Here is a 22917-nt window from a genome sequence, read left to right on the forward strand (position 1 = left end):
GGAAAGATGGGAAAAGGAAGGCAACAGAGGGAGCTCCACTGCCCTACAGCCACTGAGGAAGGACAGCCTGCTAGCGTGGAAAGAAATTAGCCCAGAGAAAAGCCTGAAAAAGTTTGCACAAAGCTACAGGACACAAGGACAGTGTGGGTTCCTCTACACACCCCCAACCTACAGGAGAGGAGGCTACTAGGTGCTATACCCAACCAGTTCTCCCTGGGACAGTGCTGCAAGTCTATTCTAGATACTCTTGCTCTGGGATACTCTTCAAAGACAGTCAGGTGAATGGGCAGTTTCCCAGCTGGGGTCTGAAGAGGCCAAGTGCTCCTTACAGAGACTGTTACTGATCTGTCAGGACACAGATGCTGCTTTGGAAGGAGTAGAAAGTCCAGGATCCTACATGTTTGTACACAATTTAGGACGTTTGTCCTTAGAGTTATTGTTTCAAGTCAAGTTGGGCATCCCATATACTCAGGCCTGACCATAGGGCACACCGGGCATTTGCCCAGTGGACCAGGGCTGCCTGGATAGGAGCCGGGAAGCTCATAGAGGAACCAGACCGTGCATTTCTTATGCCTGCTTCTCCCCCTCTTCCTCCTGCAGACGTTCAGTGGTGGCGGGTGAGAAATGCATGGACCGGTTCCTCTATGTACCAACACTTCTATCTATGTCCTGCTGCCATGGGCTCCTGTATACTCCCTGCCGGCTAGCCCCCACCTCATCTCCTGCAGCTCTGCCAATGGGTTCTGTCAGGAAAGACTGTCCCCAGTGCTAACAGTTCCCCCACCATCACCTCCACCACAGACGGGAGAGGAGAGAGAAAGCTGGTTCTTCCGCTCCTCCTCCTGCCCTTTCCTCCTATGTCTACCCTGCCCACACTCCCCGACAGTCTTGTATCTGTATTCTTTCTTTCTCTCTTCCCTCCCTCCCTTTCTCTGTCTCTCCTTCCTTTCTTCATTTCCCTCTCGCCAAAGCCCCCCAACAGGGCTCCTGCAAAAAAATTTAAAAAATAAAATCTAAAATTGTAAAAAATAAAATAAAAACTGACTGACACTAGTGGCGGAACTACCAGGGTTGCAAAGGTTGCTCTTGCGACTGGGCCCTGGCGTACCATCCCCGGACTCCAAGGAAAGGGTCCCCGGGCTTGGGGCTGCTCAATCCAAAATGCCCAGACCTATGTTTTGTCCCAGTCGGGGCCTGCATATACCCCTAGACCCTCTCCAAGGTGTCTGGAAGGAAATGGCCAATATAAAGATTTGCCAAGTATAGTTTTCATCCAAATGACTTTACAAAGGACATGCAAACAAAAGCTGTGCATAAGAGAAGATCTTCCCATCAGATTGGTAAGGGGCTCTTTACAGTAACAGTATTTATTCTATGGAATTCTCTACAACATCAACAAGCAATAGAAAAAGCAATCATAGAATTTTAAAAGCACCTGGATGGTGTTTGGTATTTACATATACATTTATATACTGCATGTTGGTCCAGGGGGTTGAGCCAACATACTTTGGAGGGTCATAAAGGTGAAGATGGAACATGATGATATGACTTACCTTCCAGAAAGAGAAGTGAGAATATGGACTCAGCACAGCCTGAGCATCATTGGTTCCCAGCAGTTCATCTGTACAGATGGAGCAGTTCTTCTCTCCCCTCCAGTCATAGTATGGAATAGCGAAATCTTCATCTCCCGTCATCAGCTGGATTTGTCTCTCCAGGAAGAGGAGATTTAGGCGATGCCATCCTGGAAATATTGGGCCTTGGTGGGCAAAGTTTTTATTAGGATCAAATCTACTGTTTATTAGGATTGCTTTCATGGCGTAATAATGCATCCATGCGAACACATCATACAGAGAGGCATCTACAAAGCGGTAAGTCTCCCGGTGGAACCTGTCTCCAGTGCTCAGGATAACAAAGTCTTGGCTTTTGGTGGTCTTTGCTAGAGCCAAGTAACTGAAAAATCTTTTCTGCTCTAGAAAGGTCAGTTCCCGAATATCCCTTCGCGTTACAATTTTTTTTCGGTCACATCTCTCTCCATGATAGCCAAATTTACAGTCCCCGCAGTCAAAGCCACTGTAGTTTCCATTGCACTCACAAGTATTCTCATAGTAGAACAATGGCCAGTCCAGACGATCGTCATTAGTTAGGGGAATCTCTTTTCTATGTAAATTGGACCAGTTTCTACATCTTCCTCGGCCTGAAAAAATACCACATGGGCTTTTGTCCTTCCAAAGTGGACAACAAGTCTTGGTGTGAAAGGAGGCTTCTGTGGAGCAGGCTCGTGGGAACTGGCCATCCACAGCAGAGAGGCAGAGTGCCAGGAGGACGATGAGGTTCAGCATGACTCCCTGTGGATGGAGGGACAGACATTAGGCGGTTGAACAGAAGAATGACTATTATTTCTGGGTTCTACCATTTTGTATTCTTCCACATGTATTATGGGTATCATGACGTTTATTTGGGGGCTCAAGGAAACCATTCCCAAGTCCACATCTGCAATCTCTCTGGGAAGTCCCACCATACCTTATATTGCAAACTTCCATACCATAGAGAAATATCCAATCATGATAAACCTTAAAGTGCATCTAAACTGCAGAACAAAGAGTTCATACACTATACTGCCAGACGTATTGGCCCCGCCCTCCAAACCATGTGATTCAGGTGTTCCAATCCCCTCCCAATCATGTGATTCAGGTGTTCCAACCCCCTCCCAATCATGTGATTCAGGTGTTCCAATCCCCTCCATATCATGTGATTCAGGTGTTCCAATCCCCTCCATATCATGTGATTCAGGTGTTCCAATCCCCTCCATATCATGTGATTCAGGTGTTCCAATCCCCTCCATATCATGTGATTCAGGTGTTCCAGTCCCCTCCATGGACACAGGTGTATACAATCAAGCCCCTAGGCATGCAGACGGCTTCTACAAACATCGGTGAAAGAATGGGTCGCTCTCAGGAGCTCAGTGACCCCAAGCGTGGTCCCGTGATAGGTGGCCACCTGGGCAATAAGTCCATCCGTGACATTTCCTGGCTACTAAATATTCCACGCTCAACTGTTAGTGGGATTATAACAAAGTGGAAGCCACTGGGAACAACAGCCACTCAGCCACCAACTGGTAGGCCACGTCACATGACAGGGCGGGGTCAGCGCATGCTGAAGCGCACAGTGCGCAGAAGTCGCCAACTGTCTGCAGAGTCAATAGCTAAAGACCTCCAAACTTGGTGTGGCCTTCAGATGAGCCCAACAACAGTGCGTAGAGAGCTTCATGGAATGGGTTTCCATGGCCGAGCAGCTGCATCCAAGCCTTCCATCACCAAGTGCAATGCAAAGCGTCCGATGCCGAGGTGTAAAGCACGCCGCCACTGGACTCTAGAGAAGTGGAGGCGTGTTCTCTGGAGGGAACAATCACGCTTCTCTGTCTGGCAATCTGATGGACGTGTCTGGGTTTGGCGGTGGCCATGAGAACGGTACTTGCCTGACTGCATTGTGCCAAGTGTAAAGTTTGGTGGAGGGGGGATTATGGTGTGGGGGTGTTTTTCAGGGGTTGGGCTTGGCCCCCTAGTTCCAGTGAAGGGAACTCTTAAGGCAACATTTTGGACAATTTCCTGCTCCCAAATTTGTGGGAAGAGTTTGGGGATGGCCTCTTCCTGTTCCATCATGACTGCCCACCAGTGCACAAAGCAAGGTCCATATAGACATGGAGGAGCCAGTTTGGGGTGGAGGAACTTGACTGTCCTGCACAGAGTCCTGACCTCAACCCCATAGAACACCTTTGGGATGAATTAGAGCGGAGACTGCGAGCCAGGCCTCCTCCCCCGACATCAGTGCCTGACCTGACAAATGTGCTTCTGGAAGAAGACCAGGGGTGTCCACAGTATGGTCCTCCAGGTGTTGAGGAACTGCAAGTCCCATGAGGCCTTGCAAGACTCTGACATCCACAGGCAACACACCCAGAGGCAGAGGCATGATGTGACTTGTAGTACTTCACCAGCTGGAGGGCCATAGTTTTGACACCCCTGCCATAGACACCCTCCTAAACCTTGTGGACAGCCTTCCCAGAAGAGTTGAAGCTGTTCTAGCTGCAAAGGGCGGGGCCAACTCAATATTGAACCCTACGGACTAAGACTGGGGGGCCATTAAAGGTCATGTGTGTGGAAAGGGCGGGGCCAACTCAATATTGAACCCTACGGACTAAGACTGGAAGGACATTAAGGTTCACGTGCGTGGAGAGGCAGGCGGCCCAATACTTGGGGCAATATAGTGTTCAGTGGTTCATATAGTGAACTCGGTGTAGTTATCCCCCCTGAGGTCATCACAGAGGACAAGGGGGCGCTTTTCACGTCTGGAGGAATAGAAATGTCATCTCCAAACACGGAAAGGTTTCTTCACAGTAAGAGCTGAGAATGTGGAATAGACTCCCTCCAGGGTTGGGTGTGGCCAGCTCAGTGGATTGCTGCAGGAAAGTCCTGGATCCTTTCTTGGATAAACAGAATATAACTGGATATAACATTTATAGGGAAAGTGGATCCCGGGAATATCCGATTATTGATCCCGGGAATATCCGATTATTGATCCAGGGAATATCCGATTGCCTCTCGGGGGATCAGGAAGGAATTGTTTCCCCTGCAGGAGCAGATTGGATCGTGCTTTGCTGGGATTTCTGCCTTCCTCTGGATCAACTGTGGGTTCAACTTTTTCCTTTTTTTATAATGGTTGAACTGGATGGACTTTTTTCAGCCAGACTAACTATGGAACTATGTAACTATGGTGTATATTGCAGCTTAACAGTCCTTAGATGTGGTGGATGCTTTTTTAATGTACTGTATTTTCACCTGGTGACCCGGGCAGCACACTTCCTGTGTCAGGGTGTCTCCACTCCTCTACTGTATCTCTGGAGGAACGGTGTAGCCACCCTTGAGCAGCAGCATTGTCACATGGACGTTTCATACGTGATTTGTATGCAGGTGGTACCTCTGCTGTTCCTGCGGAGTGATAGTTACGCTCCATTGGGAAGCAATGCAGTCATCCTATTCTTACTAAATGTCAGCAGAGTCTTCCAGTCTTCCAGCTCATGAACTCAGGTCTCCCACAGGCTGGAGCATGACTTATGACTTCTGTCACTGCAGCCTCTGAATTAACGATTGGAATTGTCAAAGTTCTAATGAACTGAATTGCAGTTTCAATGAGTCTCACCTGAATCTGATCATATGGCCAATCAGAGCGATTGATCAGCTATTTAAGTCTTTCCCGTTTCCTTGCCATAATATTGTGCACCACACATAGTCCTTGTGATACCTCAATTGCTGCTTGTAACCGACCCCGGCTTGTGACACCAATGATAATCCTTTGCTGCCTGATGCTACCCTGTCATGTGACCTCAACACCAACTTCCTGCTGTCTCAACAGGGGGACTTGTGACCCCAGTGCTAATTCTCTACCACCCTGAACCGACCCCGAGTTGTGACCTGAATGCTGACTCTATGCCACCTGAACCAACCCCAGCTTGTGACCTCGATGCTGATTCTCTGCCATCTGAACCAACCCTGACTTGTGACCTCGACGCTGATTCTATGCCACCTAAACCGACCCGACTTGTGACCTCAACACCAACTCTATGCCACCCTGAACCGACCCTGACTTGTGACCTCAACACCAACTCTATGCGAACCTGAACCGACCCTAACTTGTGACCTCGACGCTGACTCTATGCCACCTGAACCGACCCTAACTTGTGACCTCAACACCAACTCTATGCCACCTGAACCGACCCTGACTTGTGACCTCAACACCAACTCTATGCCACCCTGAACCAACCCTGACTTGTGACCTCGACGCTGACTCTATGCCACCTAAACCGACCCGACTTGTGACCTCAATGCTGACTCTATGCCACCTGAACTGACCTGACTTGTGACCTCAACGCTGACTCTGCCACCTGATCCGACCCGACTTGTGACCTCAATGCTGACTCTATGCAACCTGAACCGACCCGACTTGTGTCCTCAGAGCTTACTCTAAGCCACTTAAACCGACCCGACTTGTGACCTCAATGCTTACTCTATGCCATCTGGACCCATTCTGGCTTGTAACCCCAATGCTAATTCTCTATCAGCCTGAACCAACCCCGAGTTGGGACCTCGACGCTGACTCTATGCCACCCTAAACCAACCCTAGATTGTAACCTCATCGCTGACTCTATGCCACCTGAACCTACCCGACTTGTGTCCTCAGAGCTTATTCTAAGCCACTTAAACCGACCCGACTTGTGACCTCAATACTGACTCTATGCCACCTAAACCAACCCTACTTGTGACCTCAATGCTGGATCTATGCCACCCTGAACCAACCCCGACTTGTGACCTAACGCTGACTCTATGCCACCTAAACCGACTCCGACTTGTGACCTCAATGCTGACTCTATGCCAACTGAACTGACCCTGAGTTGGGACCTCCACGCTGACTCTATGCCACCCTGAACAAACCCCGACCTGTGACCTCAACGCTGAATCTATGCCACCCTGAACAAACCCTGACTTGTGACCTCAACGCTGGCTCTCTGCCTGCTGAACCGAACCCCACTTGTGAGCTCAATGCTGACTCTATGCCACCTGAACCGACCCTAACTTGTGACCTCAATGCTGGCTCTCTGCCTCCTGAGCCGAACCCCACTTGTGACCTCAACACTGGCTCTCTGCCACCTGAATCGACCCGAATTGTGACCTCAATGCTGACTCTATGCCACTGAAACCGACCCTACTTGTGACCTCAATGCTGGCTCTCTGCCTGCTGAACTAACCCCGACTTGTGACCTCCACGCCGGCTCTCTGCCTGCTGAACTAACCCCGACTTGTGACCTCCACGCCGGCTCTCAGCCTCCTGAGCCAAACCCCGACTTGTAACCTCAGCGCTGGCTCTCTGCCTGCTGAACCAACCCTGACTTGTGACCTCAACACCGGCTCTCTGCCACTTGAATAGACCCCGACTTGTGACCTCAACACCAGCTCTCTGCCACTTGAATCGACCCCGACTTGTGACCTCAATACTGACTCTATGCCACCTAAACCGACCCGAATTGTGACCTCAATGCTGACTCTATGCCACTGAAACCGACCCTACTTGTGACCTCAACGCTGACTCCATGCCACCCTGAATCAACCCCGACCTGTGACCTCAATGCTGACTCTATGCCACCTGAACTGACCCCGAGTTGGGACCTCAACGCTGATTCTATGCCACCCTGAACAAACCCCGAGTTGTGACCTCAACGCTGGCTCTCTGCCTGCTGAACCAACCCTGACTTGTGACCTCAACGCTGGCTCTCTGCCTGCTGAACAAACCCCGACTTGTGACCTCAATGCCGGCTCTCTGCCTCCTGAGCCGAACCCTGACTTGTGACCTCAGCGCTGGCTCTCTGCCTGCTGAACCAACCCTGACTTGTGACCTCAGCGCTGGCTCTCTGCCACCTGAATCTACCCAAATTGTGACCTCAATACTGACTCTATGCCACTGAAACCGACCCTACTTGTGACCTCAACGCTGAATCTATGCCACCTAAACTGACCCCGAATTGTGACCTCAATGCTGACTCCATGCCACCTAAACCGACTCCAACTTGTGACCTCAACGCTGACTCCATGCCACCTAAACCGACTCCAACTTGTGACCTCAACGCTGACTCCATGCCACCCTGAACCAACCCTGACTTGTGACCTCAACGCTGACTCTATGCCACCTAAACCAACCCTGACTTGTGACCTCAACGCTGACTCTATGCCACCTAAACCAACCCTGACCTGTGACCTCAATGCTGACTCTATGCCACCTAAACCAACCCTGACCTGTGACCTCAATGCTGACTCTATGCCACCTGAACTGACCCCGAGTTGGGACCTCAATGCTGATTCTATGCCACCCTGAACAAACCCCGAGTTGTGACCTCAATGCCGGCTGTCTGCCTGCTGAACCAACCCCGACTTGTGACCTCAACGCTGGCTCTCTGCCTCCTGAGCCGAACCCTGACTTGTGACCTCAGCACTGGCTCTCTGCCTGCTGAACAAACCCCGACTTGTGACCTCAATGCCGGCTCTCTGCCTCCTGAGCCGAACCCTGACTTGTGACCTCAACACTGGCTCTCTGCCACCTGAATCGACCCGAATTGTGACCTCAATGCTGACTCTATGCCACTGAAACCGACCCTACTTGTGACCTCAACACTGGCTCTCTGCCACTTGAATAGACCCCGACTTGTGACCTCAACACTGGCTCTCTGCCACTTGAATAGACCCTGACTTGTGACCTCAATACTGACTCTATGCCACCTAAACCGACCCGAATTGTGACCTCAATGCTGACTCTATGCCACTGAAACCGACCCTACTTGTGACCTCAATGCTGACTCTATTCCACCTGAACTGACCCCGATTTGGGACCTCAACGCTGATTCTATGCCTCCTGAACAAACCCTGACTTGTAACCTCAGCGCTGGCTCTCTGCCTGCTGAACCAACCCTGACTTGTGACCTCAACGCTGACTCTATGCCACCTAAACTGGCCCCGACTTGTGACCTCAACGCTGACTCTATGCCACCTAAACTGACCCCGACTTGTGACCTCAACGCTGACTCCATACCACCCTGAACCAACCCTTAGTTGTGACCTCAACGCTGACTCTATGCCGCCTAAACCAACCCTGACTTGTGACCTCAACGCTGACTCTATGCCACCCTGAACCAACCCCGAGTTTTGACCTCAACGCCGGCTCTCTGCCTGCTGAACAAACCCCGACTTGTGACCTCAACGCCGGCTCTCTGCCTGCTGAACTAACCCCAACTTGTGACCTCAACGCCGGCTCTCAGCCTCCTGAGCCAAACCTGAATTGTGACCTCAACGCCAGCTCTCTGCCTGCTGAACCAACCCTGAATTGTGACCTCAATGCTGACTCTATGCCACTGAAACCGACCCTACTTGTGACCTCAATGCTGACTCTATTCCACCTGAACTGACCCCGATTTGGGACCTCAACGCTGATTCTATGCCTCCTGAACAAACCCTGACTTGTAACCTCAGCGCTGGCTCTCTGCCTGCTGAACCAACCCTGACTTGTGACCTCAACGCTGACTCTATGCCACCTAAACTGGCCCCGACTTGTGACCTCAACGCTGACTCTATGCCACCTAAACTGACCCCGACTTGTGACCTCAACGCTGACTCCATACCACCCTGAACCAACCCTTAGTTGTGACCTCAACGCTGACTCTATGCCGCCTAAACCAACCCTGACTTGTGACCTCAACGCTGACTCTATGCCACCCTGAACCAACCCCGAGTTTTGACCTCAACGCCGGCTCTCTGCCTGCTGAACAAACCCCGACTTGTGACCTCAACGCCGGCTCTCTGCCTGCTGAACTAACCCCAACTTGTGACCTCAACGCCGGCTCTCAGCCTCCTGAGCCAAACCTGAATTGTGACCTCAACGCCAGCTCTCTGCCTGCTGAACCAACCCTGACTTGTGATCTCAATGCTGCTGTCAGGAATGGACTTGCCAGTAATGGTGGGACCCACCTGCCTTGTGGGCTGCAGTACCAGGGCTGGCCAGCGGGTGCTCCCGGCACTCAGATACTCAACCCTGCAGCCAGCCAAACACCTGAAGTTGATCATGCAGGTGTATTTAAGGGATGGCCAGACCTGCAGTCTCTGCCTTGGTGTGTGTTTTTCTATGGGCCCTGTATCTTGTTCCTGCATTCCTGTTCCTGTTCCTGTTCCTGTCCGACTGATTCGTTGCTGACTCTGCCTGATCCGGACCTCTGCTGACTTCTCCTGTTTGATCCCTGGCTTGTGACCCCGACCATTCTCTGCCTGACCCCCTGTACCTACCTGCCCGATTGTTATTGACCCGGCCTGCCTGACGACGCTTGCATTGTATGTATTATGTGTGGGTGGTTTGGTTTGTTTGCACTGTATTATGTTTTAGTATTGCACTGCGTTTATGTTTGTATTGTTAGTGTAAATAAATTATATTGTTTATAACTTATCTGAAGTCTGCGTTTCCCTGCGTCAGTCACACACCTCTGGTCATACCCGGAGCCCTGACAGCTGCCTCTCTGCCTGCTGAACCGACCCTGACTTGTGACCTCAACGCCGGCTCTCAGCCTCCTGAGCCGAACCCCAACTTGTGACCTCAACGCCGGCTCTCAGCCTCCTGAGCCGAACCCCAACTTGTGACCTCAACGCCGACTCTCTGCCTCCTGAACCAACCCAGATTTGTGACCTCAACGCCGGCTCTCAGCTTCCTGAACCAACCCTGACTTGTGACCTCAACGCCGGCTCTCAGCCTCCTGAACCAACCCTGACTTGTGACCTCAACGCCGGCTCTCTGCCTCCTGAGCAGAACCCCACTTGTGACCTCAACGCCGGCTCTCTGCCTCCTGAGCCGAACCCCAACTTGTGACCTCAACGCCGGCTCTCTGCCTCCTGAGCCAAACCCCGCTTGTGACCTCAACGCCGGCTCTCTGCCTCCTGAGCCAAACCCCACTTGTGACCTCAACGCCGGCTCTCTGCCTCCTGAGCCGAACCCCAACTTGTGACCTCAACGCCGGCTCTCTGCCTCCTGAGCCGAACCCCAACTTGTGACCTCAACGCCGGCTCTCTGCCTCCTGAGCCAAACCCTGACTTGTGACCTCAACGCCGGCTCTCTGCCTCCTGAGCCGAACCCCAACTTGTGACCTCAACGCCGGCTCTCTGCCTCCTCAGCAGAACCCCACTTGTGACCTCAACGCCGGCTCTCTGCCTCCTGAGCCGAACCCCAACTTGTGACCTCAACACCGGCTCTCTGCCTCCTGAGCCGAACCCCGCTTGTGACCTCAACGCCGGCTCTCTGCCTCCTGAGCAGAACCCTGCTTGTGACCTCAACGCCGGCTCTCTGCCTCCTGAGCAGAACCCCACTTGTGACCTCAACGCCGGCTCTCTGCCTCCTGAGCAGAACCCCGCTTGTGACCTCAACGCCGGCTCTCTGCCTCCTGAGCAGAACCCCACTTGTGACCTCAACGCCGGCTCTCTGCCTCCTGAGCCGAACCCCGCTTGTGACCTCAACGCCGGCTCTCTGCCTCCTGAGCAGAACCCCACTTGTGACCTCAATGCCGGCTCTCTGCCTCCTGAGCAGAACCCCGCTTGTGACCTCAACGCCGGCTCTCTGCCTCCTGAGCAGAACCCCGCTTGTGACCTCAACGCCGGCTCTCTGCCTCCTGAGCCGAACCCCGCTTGTGACCTCAACGCCGGCTCTCTGCCTCCTGAGCCGAACCCCGCTTGTGACCTCAACGCCGGCTCTCAGCCTCCTGAGCCGAACCCCGCTTGTGACCTCAACGCCGGCTCTCTGCCTCCTGAGCCGAACCCCGCTTGTGACCTCAACGCCGGCTCTCAGCCTCCTGAGCCGAACCCCACTTGTGACCTCAACGCCGGCTCTCTGCCTCCTGAGCAGAACCCCACTTGTGACCTCAACGCCGGCTCTCTGCCTCCTGAGCAGAACCCCGCTTGTGACCTCAACGCCGGCTCTCTGCCTCCTGAGCCGAACCCTGCTTGTGACCTCAACGCCGGCTCTCTGCCTCCTGAGCCGAACCCCGCTTGTGACCTCAACGCCGGCTCTCTGCCTCCTGAGCCGAACCCCGCTTGTGACCTCAACGCCGGCTCTCAGCCTCCTGAGCCGAACCCCACTTGTGACCTGGACACTGATTCTGTACCTGGTGATTTGGACTACGTGGTTTGGCTTTTACTAAGTACTGAATGTAGCCTGAAGTTCCCGGCCGCTGGTCTCCATTCTCTACAGGATCATGGCTAACACCAAATCACGTTCCCTTTCTGGATATGTAAACAAAGAGGACCTGTCATCACCATTCACTGCTGGAACTAGAAGGTTGGAAAAAGAGTTCACACAAGATTTTGGAGGCCAATTGGAAATCAGATGAGTGATCAATGTCACCAGGGGGCCCTGAATGGAACATTTAGTCAGGGATGGTGTCCTGTTCTGGATGGGAGGAGTTAGGCTCCAGGAAAGGCTGAACCCGGCACATGGGAACACGTTGCAGGATGGGAACACGTTGGAGGACGGGAACGCGTTGGAGGACGGGAACACGTTGGGAGACGGGAACACGTTGGGGGACGGGAACACCTTGGGGGACGAGAACACGTTGGAGGACGGGAACACGTTGGGAGACGGGAACACGTTGGAGGACGGGAACACGTTGGAGGATGGTAACACGTTGGGAGACAGGAACACGTTGGGGGACGGGAACACGTTGGGGGACAGGAACACGTTGTAGGACGGGAACATGTTGGAGGACGGGAACACGTTGGGAGACGGGAACACGTTGGAGGACGGGAACACGTTGGGAGACGGGAACACGTTGGAGGACGGGAACACGTTGGGGGACGGGAACACCTTGGGGGACGGGAACACGTTGGAGGATGGTAACAAGTTGGGAGACGGGAACACGTTGGGGGACGGGAACACGTTGGGGGACGGGAACACCTTGGGGGACGGGAACACGTTGGAGGACGGGAACACGTTGGGAGACGGGAACACGTTGGGGAACGGGAACACGTTGGGAGACGGGAACACGTTGGGGGACGGGAACACCTTGGGGGACGGGAACACGTTGTAGGACGGGAACATGTTGGAGGACGGGAACACGTTGGGAGACGGGAACACGTTGGAGGACGGGAACATGTTGGGGGACGGGAACACGTTGAAGGATGGTAACACGTTGGCAGACGGGAACACGTTGGAGGACGGGAACACGTTGGGGGACGGGAACACCTTGGGGGACGGGAACGCGTTGGAGGACGGGAACACGTTGGGAGACGGGAACACGTTGGGGGACGGGAACACCTTGGGGGACGGGAACACGTTGTAGGACGGGAACACGTTGGAGGACGGGAACACGTTGGGAGATGGGAACACGTTGGGGGACGGGAACACCTTGGGGGACGGGAACACGTTGTAGGACAGGAACACGTTGGGGGAAGGGAACACGTTGGAGGAAGGCAACACGATGGAGGACGGGAACACGTTGGAGGACGGGAACACGGGGGACGGGAACACGTTGGAGGAAGGGAACACGTTGGAGGACGGGAACACGTTGGGGGACGGGAACACGTTGGAGGACGGGAACACGGAGGATGGGAACACGTTGGGGGACGGGAACATGTTGGGGGACAGGAACACCTTGGGGGATGGGAACACGTTGGAGGACGGGAACACGTTGGGGGACGGGAACATGTTGGGGGACAGGAACACCTTGGGGGATGGGAACACGTTGGAGGATGGTAATACGTTGGAGGACGGGAACACGTTGGGAGACGGGAACACGTTGGAGGACGGGAACATGTTGGGGGACGGGAACACCTTGGGGGACGGGAACACGTTGGAGGATGGTAACACGTTGGGAGACGGGAACACGTTGGAGGACGGGAACACGTTGGGGGACGGGAACACCTTGGGGGACGGGAACGCGTTGGAGGACGGGAACACGTTGGGAGACGGGAACACGTTGGGGGACAGGAACACCTTGGGGGACGGGAACACGTTGGGAGATGGGAACACCTTGGGGGACGGGAACACCTTGGGGGACGGGAACACGTTGGGGGACGGGAACACGTTGGAGGACGGGAACACGGGGGACGGGAACACGTTGGAGGAAGGGAACACGTTGGAGGACGGGAACACGTTGGGGGACGGGAACACGTTGGAGGACGGGAACACGGGGGACGGGAACACGTTGGAGGAAGGGAACACGTTGGGGGACGGGAACACGTTGGAGGACGGGAACACGGAGGATGGGAACACGTTGGGGGACGGGAACATGTTGGGGGACAGGAACACCTTGGGGGATGGGAACACGTTGGAGGACGGGAACACGTTGGGGGACGGGAACATGTTGGGGGATGGGAACACGTTGGAGGATGGTAATACGTTGGAGGAAGGGAACACGTTGTAGGATGGGAACACGGAGGACGGGAACACGTTGGGGGACGGGAACACGTTGGAGGAAGGGAACACGTTGGAAGAAGGGAACACGTTGGAGGAAGGGAACGCGTTGGGGGACGGGAACGCGTTGGAGGAAGGGAATGCGTTGGGGGACGGGAACGCGTTGGGGGAGGAAAACGCGTTGGGGGACGGGAATGTTTTGGAGGAAGAAAACGCGTTGGGGGACGGGAACGCGTTGGGGGAGGAGAACGCGTTGGGGGACGGGAACGCGTTGGGGGAGGAGAACGCGTTGGGGGACGGGAACACGTTGGGGGAGGAGAACACGTTGGAGGACGGGGATACGTTGGGGGACGGGAACGCGTTGGGGGAGGAGAACGCGTTGGGGGACGGGAACACGTTGGAGGACGGGGATACGTTGGGGGACGGGAACGCGTTGGGGGAGGAGAACGCGTTGGGGGACGGGAACACGTTGGGGGACGGGAACACGTTGGAGGACGGGGATACGTTGGGGGATGGGAACACGTTGGAGGACGGGGATACGTTGGGGGATGGGAACACGTTGGGGGATGGGAACACGTTGGGGGATGGGAACACATTGGGGGACGGGAACACGTTGGAGGAAGGGAATGCGTTGGGGGACCGGAACACGTTGGGGGACGGGAACACGTTGGGGGATGGGAACACGTTGGGGGACGGGAACACGTTGGAGGAAGGGAATGCGTTGGGGGACGGGAACACGTTGGAGGACGGGGATACGTTGGGGGACGGGAACATGTTGGGGGACGGGAACACGTTGGGGGATGGGAACACGTTGGGGGATGGGAACACGTTGGGGGACGGGAACACGTTGGGGGATGGGAAGACGTTGGGGGACGGGAACACGTTGGGGGACGGGAACACGTTGGGGGACGGGAACATGTTGGGGGATGGGAACACGTTGGGGGACGGGAACACGTTGGGGGATGGGAACACGTTGGGGGACGGGAACACGTTGGGGGACGGGAACACGTTGGGGGACGGGAACACGTTGGGGGATGGGAAGACGTTGGGGGACGGGAACACGTTGGGGGACGGGAACACGTTGGGGGACGGGAACATGTTGGGGGATGGGAACACGTTGGAGGATGGGAACACGTTGGGGGATGGGAACACGTTGGGGGACGGGAACACGTTGGGGGACGGGAACACGTTGGGGGATGAGAACACGTTCGGTGAGGGGAAATCTCTGCAAAGGAAAAGTAAGACGTCTCCTGGAATGGGAGGTCAGACGGGAGGACAACCTGAACACCATCAACCAGGAATGGAAGATTCTCATTCAGGAGAAATCCAAATGTTATAGAACTAAGGAAGGGAAGTCTCTAATGTCTCAGACATTCCGTACTCCTCCACACCCTGAGACTCCGTACTCCTCCACACCCTGAGACTCCGTACTCCTCCACACCCTGAGACTCCGTACTCCTCCACACCCTGAGACTCCGTACTCCTCCACACCCTGAGACTCCGTACTCCTCCACACCCTGAGACTCCGTACTCCTCCACACCCTGAGACTCAGTACTCCTCCACACCCTGAGACTCCGTACTCCTCCACACCCTGAGACTCCGTACTCCTCCACACCCTGAGACTCCGTACTCCTCCACACACTGAGACTCCGTACTCCTCCACACCCTGAGACTCCGTACTCCTCCACACCCAGAGACTCCGTACTCCTCCACACCCTGAGACTCCGTACTCCTCCACACCCAGAGACTCCGTACTCCTCCCCACCCTGAGACTCCGTACTCCTCCACACCCAGAGACTCCGTACTCCTCCCCACCCAGAGACTCCGTACTCCTCCCCACCCAGAGACTCCGTACTCCTCCACACCCTGAGACTCCGTACTCCTCCACACCCTGAGACTCCGTACTCCTCCCCACCCTGAGACTCCGTACTCCTCCCCACCCAGAGGCTCCGTACTCCTCCCCACCCAGAGACTCCGTACTCCTCCCCACCCAGAGACTCCGTACTCCTCCACACCCTGAGACTCCGTACTCCTCCACACCCTGAGACTCCGTACTCCTCCACACCCTGAGACTCAGTACTCCTCCACACCCTGAGACTCAGTACTCCTCCACACCCTGAGACTCCGTACTCCTCCACACCCAGAGACTCCGTACTCCTCCACACCCTGAGACTCCGTACTCCTCCACACCCAGAGACTCCGTACTCCTCCACACCCAGAGACTCCGTACTCCTCCACACCCTGAGACTCCGTACTCCTCCACACCCTGAGACTCCGTACTCCTCCACACCCAGAGACTCCGTACTCCTCCCCACCCTGAGACTCCGTACTCCTCCACACCCAGAGACTCCGTACTCCACCACACCCAGAGACTCCGTACTCCTCCCCACCCTGAGACTCCGTACTCCTCCACACCCTGAGACTCCGTACTCCTCCACACCCAGAGACTCCGTACTCCTCCACACCCAGAGACTCCGTACTCCTCCACACCCTGAGACTCCGTACTCCTCCACACCCTGAGACTCCGTACTCCTCCACACCCTGAGACTCCGTACTCCTCCACACCCTGAGACTCCGTACTCCTTCACACCCTGAGACTCCGTACTCCTTCACACCCTGAGACTCCGTACTCCTCTACACCCTGAAATTCCGCACTCCTCTACTCTCAGAAATTCTGTACTCCTCTACTCACAGACATTCAATACTCCTCTACTCTCACACATTCCGTACTCCTCTACACCCTGAGACTCCGTACTCCTCTACTATCAGACATTCTGTACTCTACACCCTGAGACTCCGTACTCCTCACACCCTGAGAATCCGTACTCCTCTACTCTCAGACATTCCGTACTCCTCTAGACACTGAGACTCCGTACTCCTCTACACCCTGAGACTCCATACTCCTCTACACCCTGAGACTCCGTAATTCTCTACTCTCAGACATTCTGTACTCCTCTTCACCCTGAGACTCTATACTCCTCCACGCTCAGACATTCTGTACTCCTCTACTCTTAGACATTCCGTACTCCTCTACTCTCAGACATTCCGTACTCCTCTACTCTCAGACATTCCGTAATCCTCTACTCTCAGACATTCCGTACTCCTCTACTCTCAGACATTCCGTACTCTTCTACTCTCAGACATTCCGTACTCCTCTACTCTCAGACATTCCGTACTCTTCTACACCCACACATTCCATACTCTTCTACTCTCAGACATTCCGTACTCCTCTACTCTCAGACATTCCGTACTCCTCTACACCCTGAGACTCCGTACTCCTCTACACCCTGAGACTCCGTACTCCTCTACACCCTGAGATTCTGTACTCCTCTAAACCCTGAGACTCTATACTCCTCCACGCTCAGACATTCCGTACTCCTCTACTCCCAGACATTCAGTACTCCTCTACTCCCAGACATTCCGTACTCCTCTACTCCCAGACATTCCGTACTCCTCTACTACAAGACATTCCATACTCCTTCTCTCCTTCACTCCGTTCTCTTCTACTCCCAGAAATTCCGTACTCCTCTACTCCCTGACATTCCGTACTCCACTACTACCAGTTATTCCATACTCCTCTACCCTCAGACATTCCGTACTTCTTCTCTCCTTCACTCCGTTCTCTTCTACTCTCAGACATTCTGTACTCCTCTTCTCCCAGACATTCTGTTCTCCTCTACTCTCAGACATTCCGTACTCCTCTACTCTCAGACATTCCGTACTCCTCTACTCTCAGACATTCCGTTCTCCTCTACTCCCAGACATTCCGTTCTCCTCTACTCCCAGACATTCCGTACTCCTCTACTCCCTGACATTCTGTTCTCCTCTACTCCCAGATATTCCGTACTCCTCTACTCTCAGACATTCCGTACTCCTCTACTCTCAGACATTCCGTACTCCTCTACTCCCAGACATTCCGTACTCCTCTACTGTCAGACATTCCGTACTCCTCTACTCCCAGACATTCCGTACTCCTCTACTGTCAGACATTCCATACTCCTCTACTCTCAGACATTCCGTACTCCTCTACTCTCAGACATTCCGTACTCCTCCACTCCCAGACATTCCATACTCCTCTACTACCAGACATTCCGTACTCCTCTACTCTCAGACATTCCGTACTCCTCTACTACCAGACATTCCATACTCCTTCTCTCCTTCACTTCGTTCTCTTCTACTCCCAGACATTCCGTACTCCTCTACCCTCAGACATTCCGTACTCCTTCTCTCCTTCACTCCGTTCTCTTCTACTCTCAGACATTCTGTACTCCTCTTCTCCCAGACATTCCGTACTCCTCTTCTCCCAGACATTCTGTTCTCCTCTACTCTCAGACATTCCGTACTCCTCTACTCTCAGACATTCCGTACTCCTCTACTCCCAGACATTCCGTACTCCTCTACTCCCTGACATTCTGTTCTCCTCTACTCCCAGACATTCCGTACTCCTCTACTCTCAGACATTCCGTACTCCTCTACTCTCAGACATTCCGTACTCCTCTACTGTCAGACATTCCGTACTCCTCTACTCTCAGTCATTCCGTACTCCTCTACTCTCAGTCATTCCGTACTCCTCTACTCTCAGACATTCCGTACTCCTCTACTCTCAGACATTCCGTACTCCTCCACTCCCAGACATTCCATACTCCTCTACTACCAGACATTCCGTACTCCTCTACTCTCAGACATTCCGTACTCCTCTACTACCAGACATTCCATACTCCTTCTCTCCTTCACTCCGTTCTCTTCTACTCCCAGACATTCCGTACTCCTCTACTCCCTGACATTCCGTACTCCTCTACTACCAGTTATTCCATACTCCTCTACCCTCAGACATTCCGTACTCCTTCTCTCCTTCACTCCGTTCTCTTCTACTCTCAGACATTCTGTACTCCTCTTCTCCCAGACATTCTATACTCCTCTACTCTCAGACATTCCGTACTCCTCTACTCTCAGACATTCCGTACTCCTCTACTCTCAGACATTCCGTACTCCTCTACTCCCAGACATTCAGTACTCCTCTACTCCCAGACATTCCGTACTCCTCTACTCCCTGACATTCTGTTCTCCTCTACTCCCAGACATTCCGTACTCCTTTACTCTCAGACATTCCGTACTCCTCTACTCTCAGACATTCCGTACTCCTCTACTCCCAGACATTCCGTACTCCTCTACTGTCAGACATTCCGTACTCCTCTACTCTCAGACATTCCGTACTCCTCTACTCCCAGACATTCAGTACTCCTCTACTCCCAGACATTCCGTACTCCTCTACTGTCAGACATTCCATACTCCTCTACTCTCAGACATTCCGTACTCCTCTACTCCCAGACATTCCGTACTCCTCTACTCTCAGACATTTTGTACTCTTCTACTCTCAGACATTCCGTACTCCTCTACTCCCAGATATTCCGTACTCCTTTACTCTCAGAAATTCCGTACTCCTTTACTCCTAGACATTCCGTACTCCTCTATTCTCTGACATTCCGTACTCCTCTACTCCGGGACATTTCGTACTCCTCTCCTCACAGACATTCCGTACTCCTCTACTCCCAGACATTCCGTACACCTTTACTTTGAGACATTCTGTACTCCTCTAATCTCTCACATTCCGTACTCCTCTCCTCACAGACATTTCATACTCCTCTACTCTCAGACATTCCGTACTCCGCTACTCTCAAACATTCCGTACTCCTCTACTCTCAGACATTCTGTTATCCTCTACTCCCAGACATTCCGTACTCCTCTACTCCCAGACATTCCGTACTCCTCTACTCCCAGACATTCCGTACTCCTCTACTCTCAGACATTCCGTACTCCTCTACTCTCAGACATTCTATACTCCTCTACTCTCAGACATTCCGTACTCCTCTACTCCCAGACATTCCGTACTCCTCTACTCCCAGACATTCCGTACTCCTCTACTCTCAGACATTCCGTACTCCTCTACTCTCAGACATTCTATACTCCTCTACTCTCAGACATTCTGTACTCCTCTACTCCCTGACATTCCGTATTCCTCTACTCTCAGACATTCCGTACTCCTCTACTCCCAGACATTTCGTACTCCTCTATTCTCAGACATTCCGTACTCCTCTACTACCAGACATTCCGTACTCTTCTACTCCCAGACATTCCGTACTTCTCTATTCTAAGACATTCCGTACTCCTCTACTTCCAGACATTCTGTACTTCTCTACTCTCAGACATTCCGTACTCCTCTATTCTAAGACATTCCGTACTCCTCTACTCCCAGACATTCCTTACTCCTCTACTCTCAGACATTCCGTACTCCTCTACTCCTAGACATTCCGTACTCCTCCACTCTCAGACATTCCGTACTCTTCTACTCCCAGACATTCCGTACTCCTCTACTCCCAGACATTCCGTACTCCTCTACTCTCAGACATTCCGTACTTCTCTACTCCCAGATATTCCGTTCTCCTCTGCTCTCTGACATTCCGTACTCCTCTACTTGCAGACATTCTGTACTCCTCTACTCTCACACATTCCGTACTCCTCTACTCCCAGACATTTCGTTCTCCTCTGCTCTCTGACATTCCGTACTCCTCTACTCGCAGACATTCCATACTCCTCTACTCTCAGACATTCCGTACTCCTCTACACCCAGGCATTCCGTACTCCTCTACTCTCAGACATTCCGTAATCCTCTACACCCAGGCATTCCGTACTCCTCTACTCCCAGACATTCCGTACTCTTCTACTCTCAGACATTCCGTACTCCTCTACTCTCAGACATTCCGTACTCCTCTATTCTAAGACATTCCGTACTCCTCTACTCTCAGACATTCCGTACTCCTCTACTCCTAGACATTCCGTACTCCTCCACTCTCAGACATTCCGTACTCTTCTACTCCCAGACATTCCGTACTCCTTTACTCCCAGATATTCCATAATCCTCTTCTCCCAGACATTCCGTACTCCTCTACTCTCAGACATTCCGTACTCATCTACTCCCAGACATTCCGTACTCCTCTACTCTCAGACATTCCGTACTTCTCTACTCCCAGATATTCCGTTCTCCTCTGCTCTCTGACATTCCGTACTCCTCTACTTGCAGACATTCTGTACTCCTCTACTCCCACACATTTCGTTCTCCTCTGCTCTCTGACATTCCGTACTCCTCTACTCGCAGACATTCCATACTCCTCTACTCTCAGACATTCCGTACTCCTCTACACCCAGGCATTCCGTACTCCTCTACTCCCAGACATTCCGTACTCTTCTACTCTCAGACATTCCGTACTCCTCTACTCTCACACATTCCGTACTCCTCAACTCCCAGACATTCCGTACTCCTCTATTATCAGACATTCCGTACTCCTCTACTACCAGACATTCCGTACTCTTCTACTCCCAGACATTCCGTACTTCTCTATTCTAAGACATTTCGTACTCCTCTACTTCCAGACATTCCGTACTTCTCTACTCTCAGACATTCCGTACTCCTCTATTCTAAGACATTCCGTACTCCTCTACTCCCAGACATTCCTTACTCCTTTACTCTCAGACATTCCGTACGCCTCTACTCTCAGACATTCCGTACTCCTCTACTTCCAGACATTCCGTACTCCTCTACTCTCAGACATTCCGTACTCTTCTACTCCCAGACATTCCGTACTCCTTTACTCCCAGAAATTCCATACTCCTCTTCTCCTAGACATTCCGTACTCCTCTACTCTCAGACATTCCGTACTCCTCTACTCCCAGACATTCCGTACTCCTCTACTCTCAGACATTCCGTACTTCTCTACTCCCAGATATTCCGTTCTCCTCTGCTCTCTGACATTCCGTACTCCTCTACTTGCAGACATTCTGTACTCCTCTACTCGCAGACATTCCATACTCCTCTACTCTCACACATTCCGTAATCCTCTACACCCAGGCATTCTGTACTCCTCTACTCCCAGACATTCCGTACTCTTCTACTCTCAGACATTCCGTACTTCTCTACTCCCAGATATTCCGTTCTCCTCTGCTCTCTGACATTCCGTACTCCTCTACTTGCAGACATTCTGTACTCCTCTACTCTCAGACATTCTGTACTCCTCTACTCTCAGACATTCTGTACTCCTCTACTCCCAGACATTCCGTACTCCTCTACTCTCAGACATTCCGTACTCCTCTACTCTCAGACATTCCTTACTCCTTTACTCTAAGACATTCCGTACTCCTCTCCTCACAGACATTCCGTACTCCTCTACTCTCAGATATTATGTACTCCTCTACTCTCAGACATTCCGTACTCCTCTACTCCCAGACTTTCCGTACTCCTCTACTCTCAGATATTCTGTACTCCTCTACTCTCAGACATTCTGTACTCCTCTACTCCCAGACTTTCCGTACTCCTCTACTCTCAGACATTCCGTACTCTTCTACTCTCAGACATTCCGTACTCCTCTACTTCCAGACATTCTGTACTCCTCTACTCCTTCTACTCTCAGACTCTCTGCACTCCTCTCCTCATAGACATTCCATACTCTTTTACTCTAAGACATTCCGTACTCCTCTCCTCACAGACATTCCGTACTCCTCTACTCTCAGATATTCTGTACTCCTCTACTCTCAGACATTCTGTACTCCTCTACTCCCAGACATTCCGTACTCCTCTACTCCCAGACATTCCGTACTCCTTTACTCTCAGACATTCCGTACTCCTCTACTCTCAGACATTTCGTACTCCTCTAATCTCTGACATTCCGTACTCTTCTCCTCACAGACATCTCATACTCCTTTACTCTCAGACATTCCGTACTCCTCTATTCTCAAAAATTTCGTACTCCTCTACTCCCAGACATTCCGTACTCCTCTCCTCTCCAACATTCCGTACTCCTCTACTCCCAGACATTCTGTCCTCCTCTACTCTCAAAAATTTCGTACTCCTCTACTCCCAGACATTCCGTACTCCTCTCCTCTCCAAC

At 52.7% G+C, this 22917-nt stretch overlaps 1 protein-coding gene across 1 annotated transcript in view; it reads right to left on the minus strand.

The window, feature by feature from the left end:
- LOC149431143 (tyrosinase-like) overlaps positions 1 to 22917 on the minus strand; it is a 65323-nt gene that overhangs the window by 14561 nt on the left and 27845 nt on the right. Inside the window, exon 2 of the mRNA XM_089665870.1 lies at positions 1554 to 2345. Within this exon, the coding sequence (XP_089521996.1) occupies positions 1554 to 2345 (792 nt within the window). The remainder of the gene's footprint in view (positions 1 to 1553; positions 2346 to 22917) is intronic.

This window comes from Staurois parvus, unplaced genomic scaffold, assembly GCF_062004578.1.
Source record: "Staurois parvus isolate SC_StPar_1 unplaced genomic scaffold, SC_StPar_1.0 ptg002385l, whole genome shotgun sequence".
NCBI classification, from domain to species: Eukaryota; Metazoa; Chordata; class Amphibia; order Anura; family Ranidae; genus Staurois; species Staurois parvus.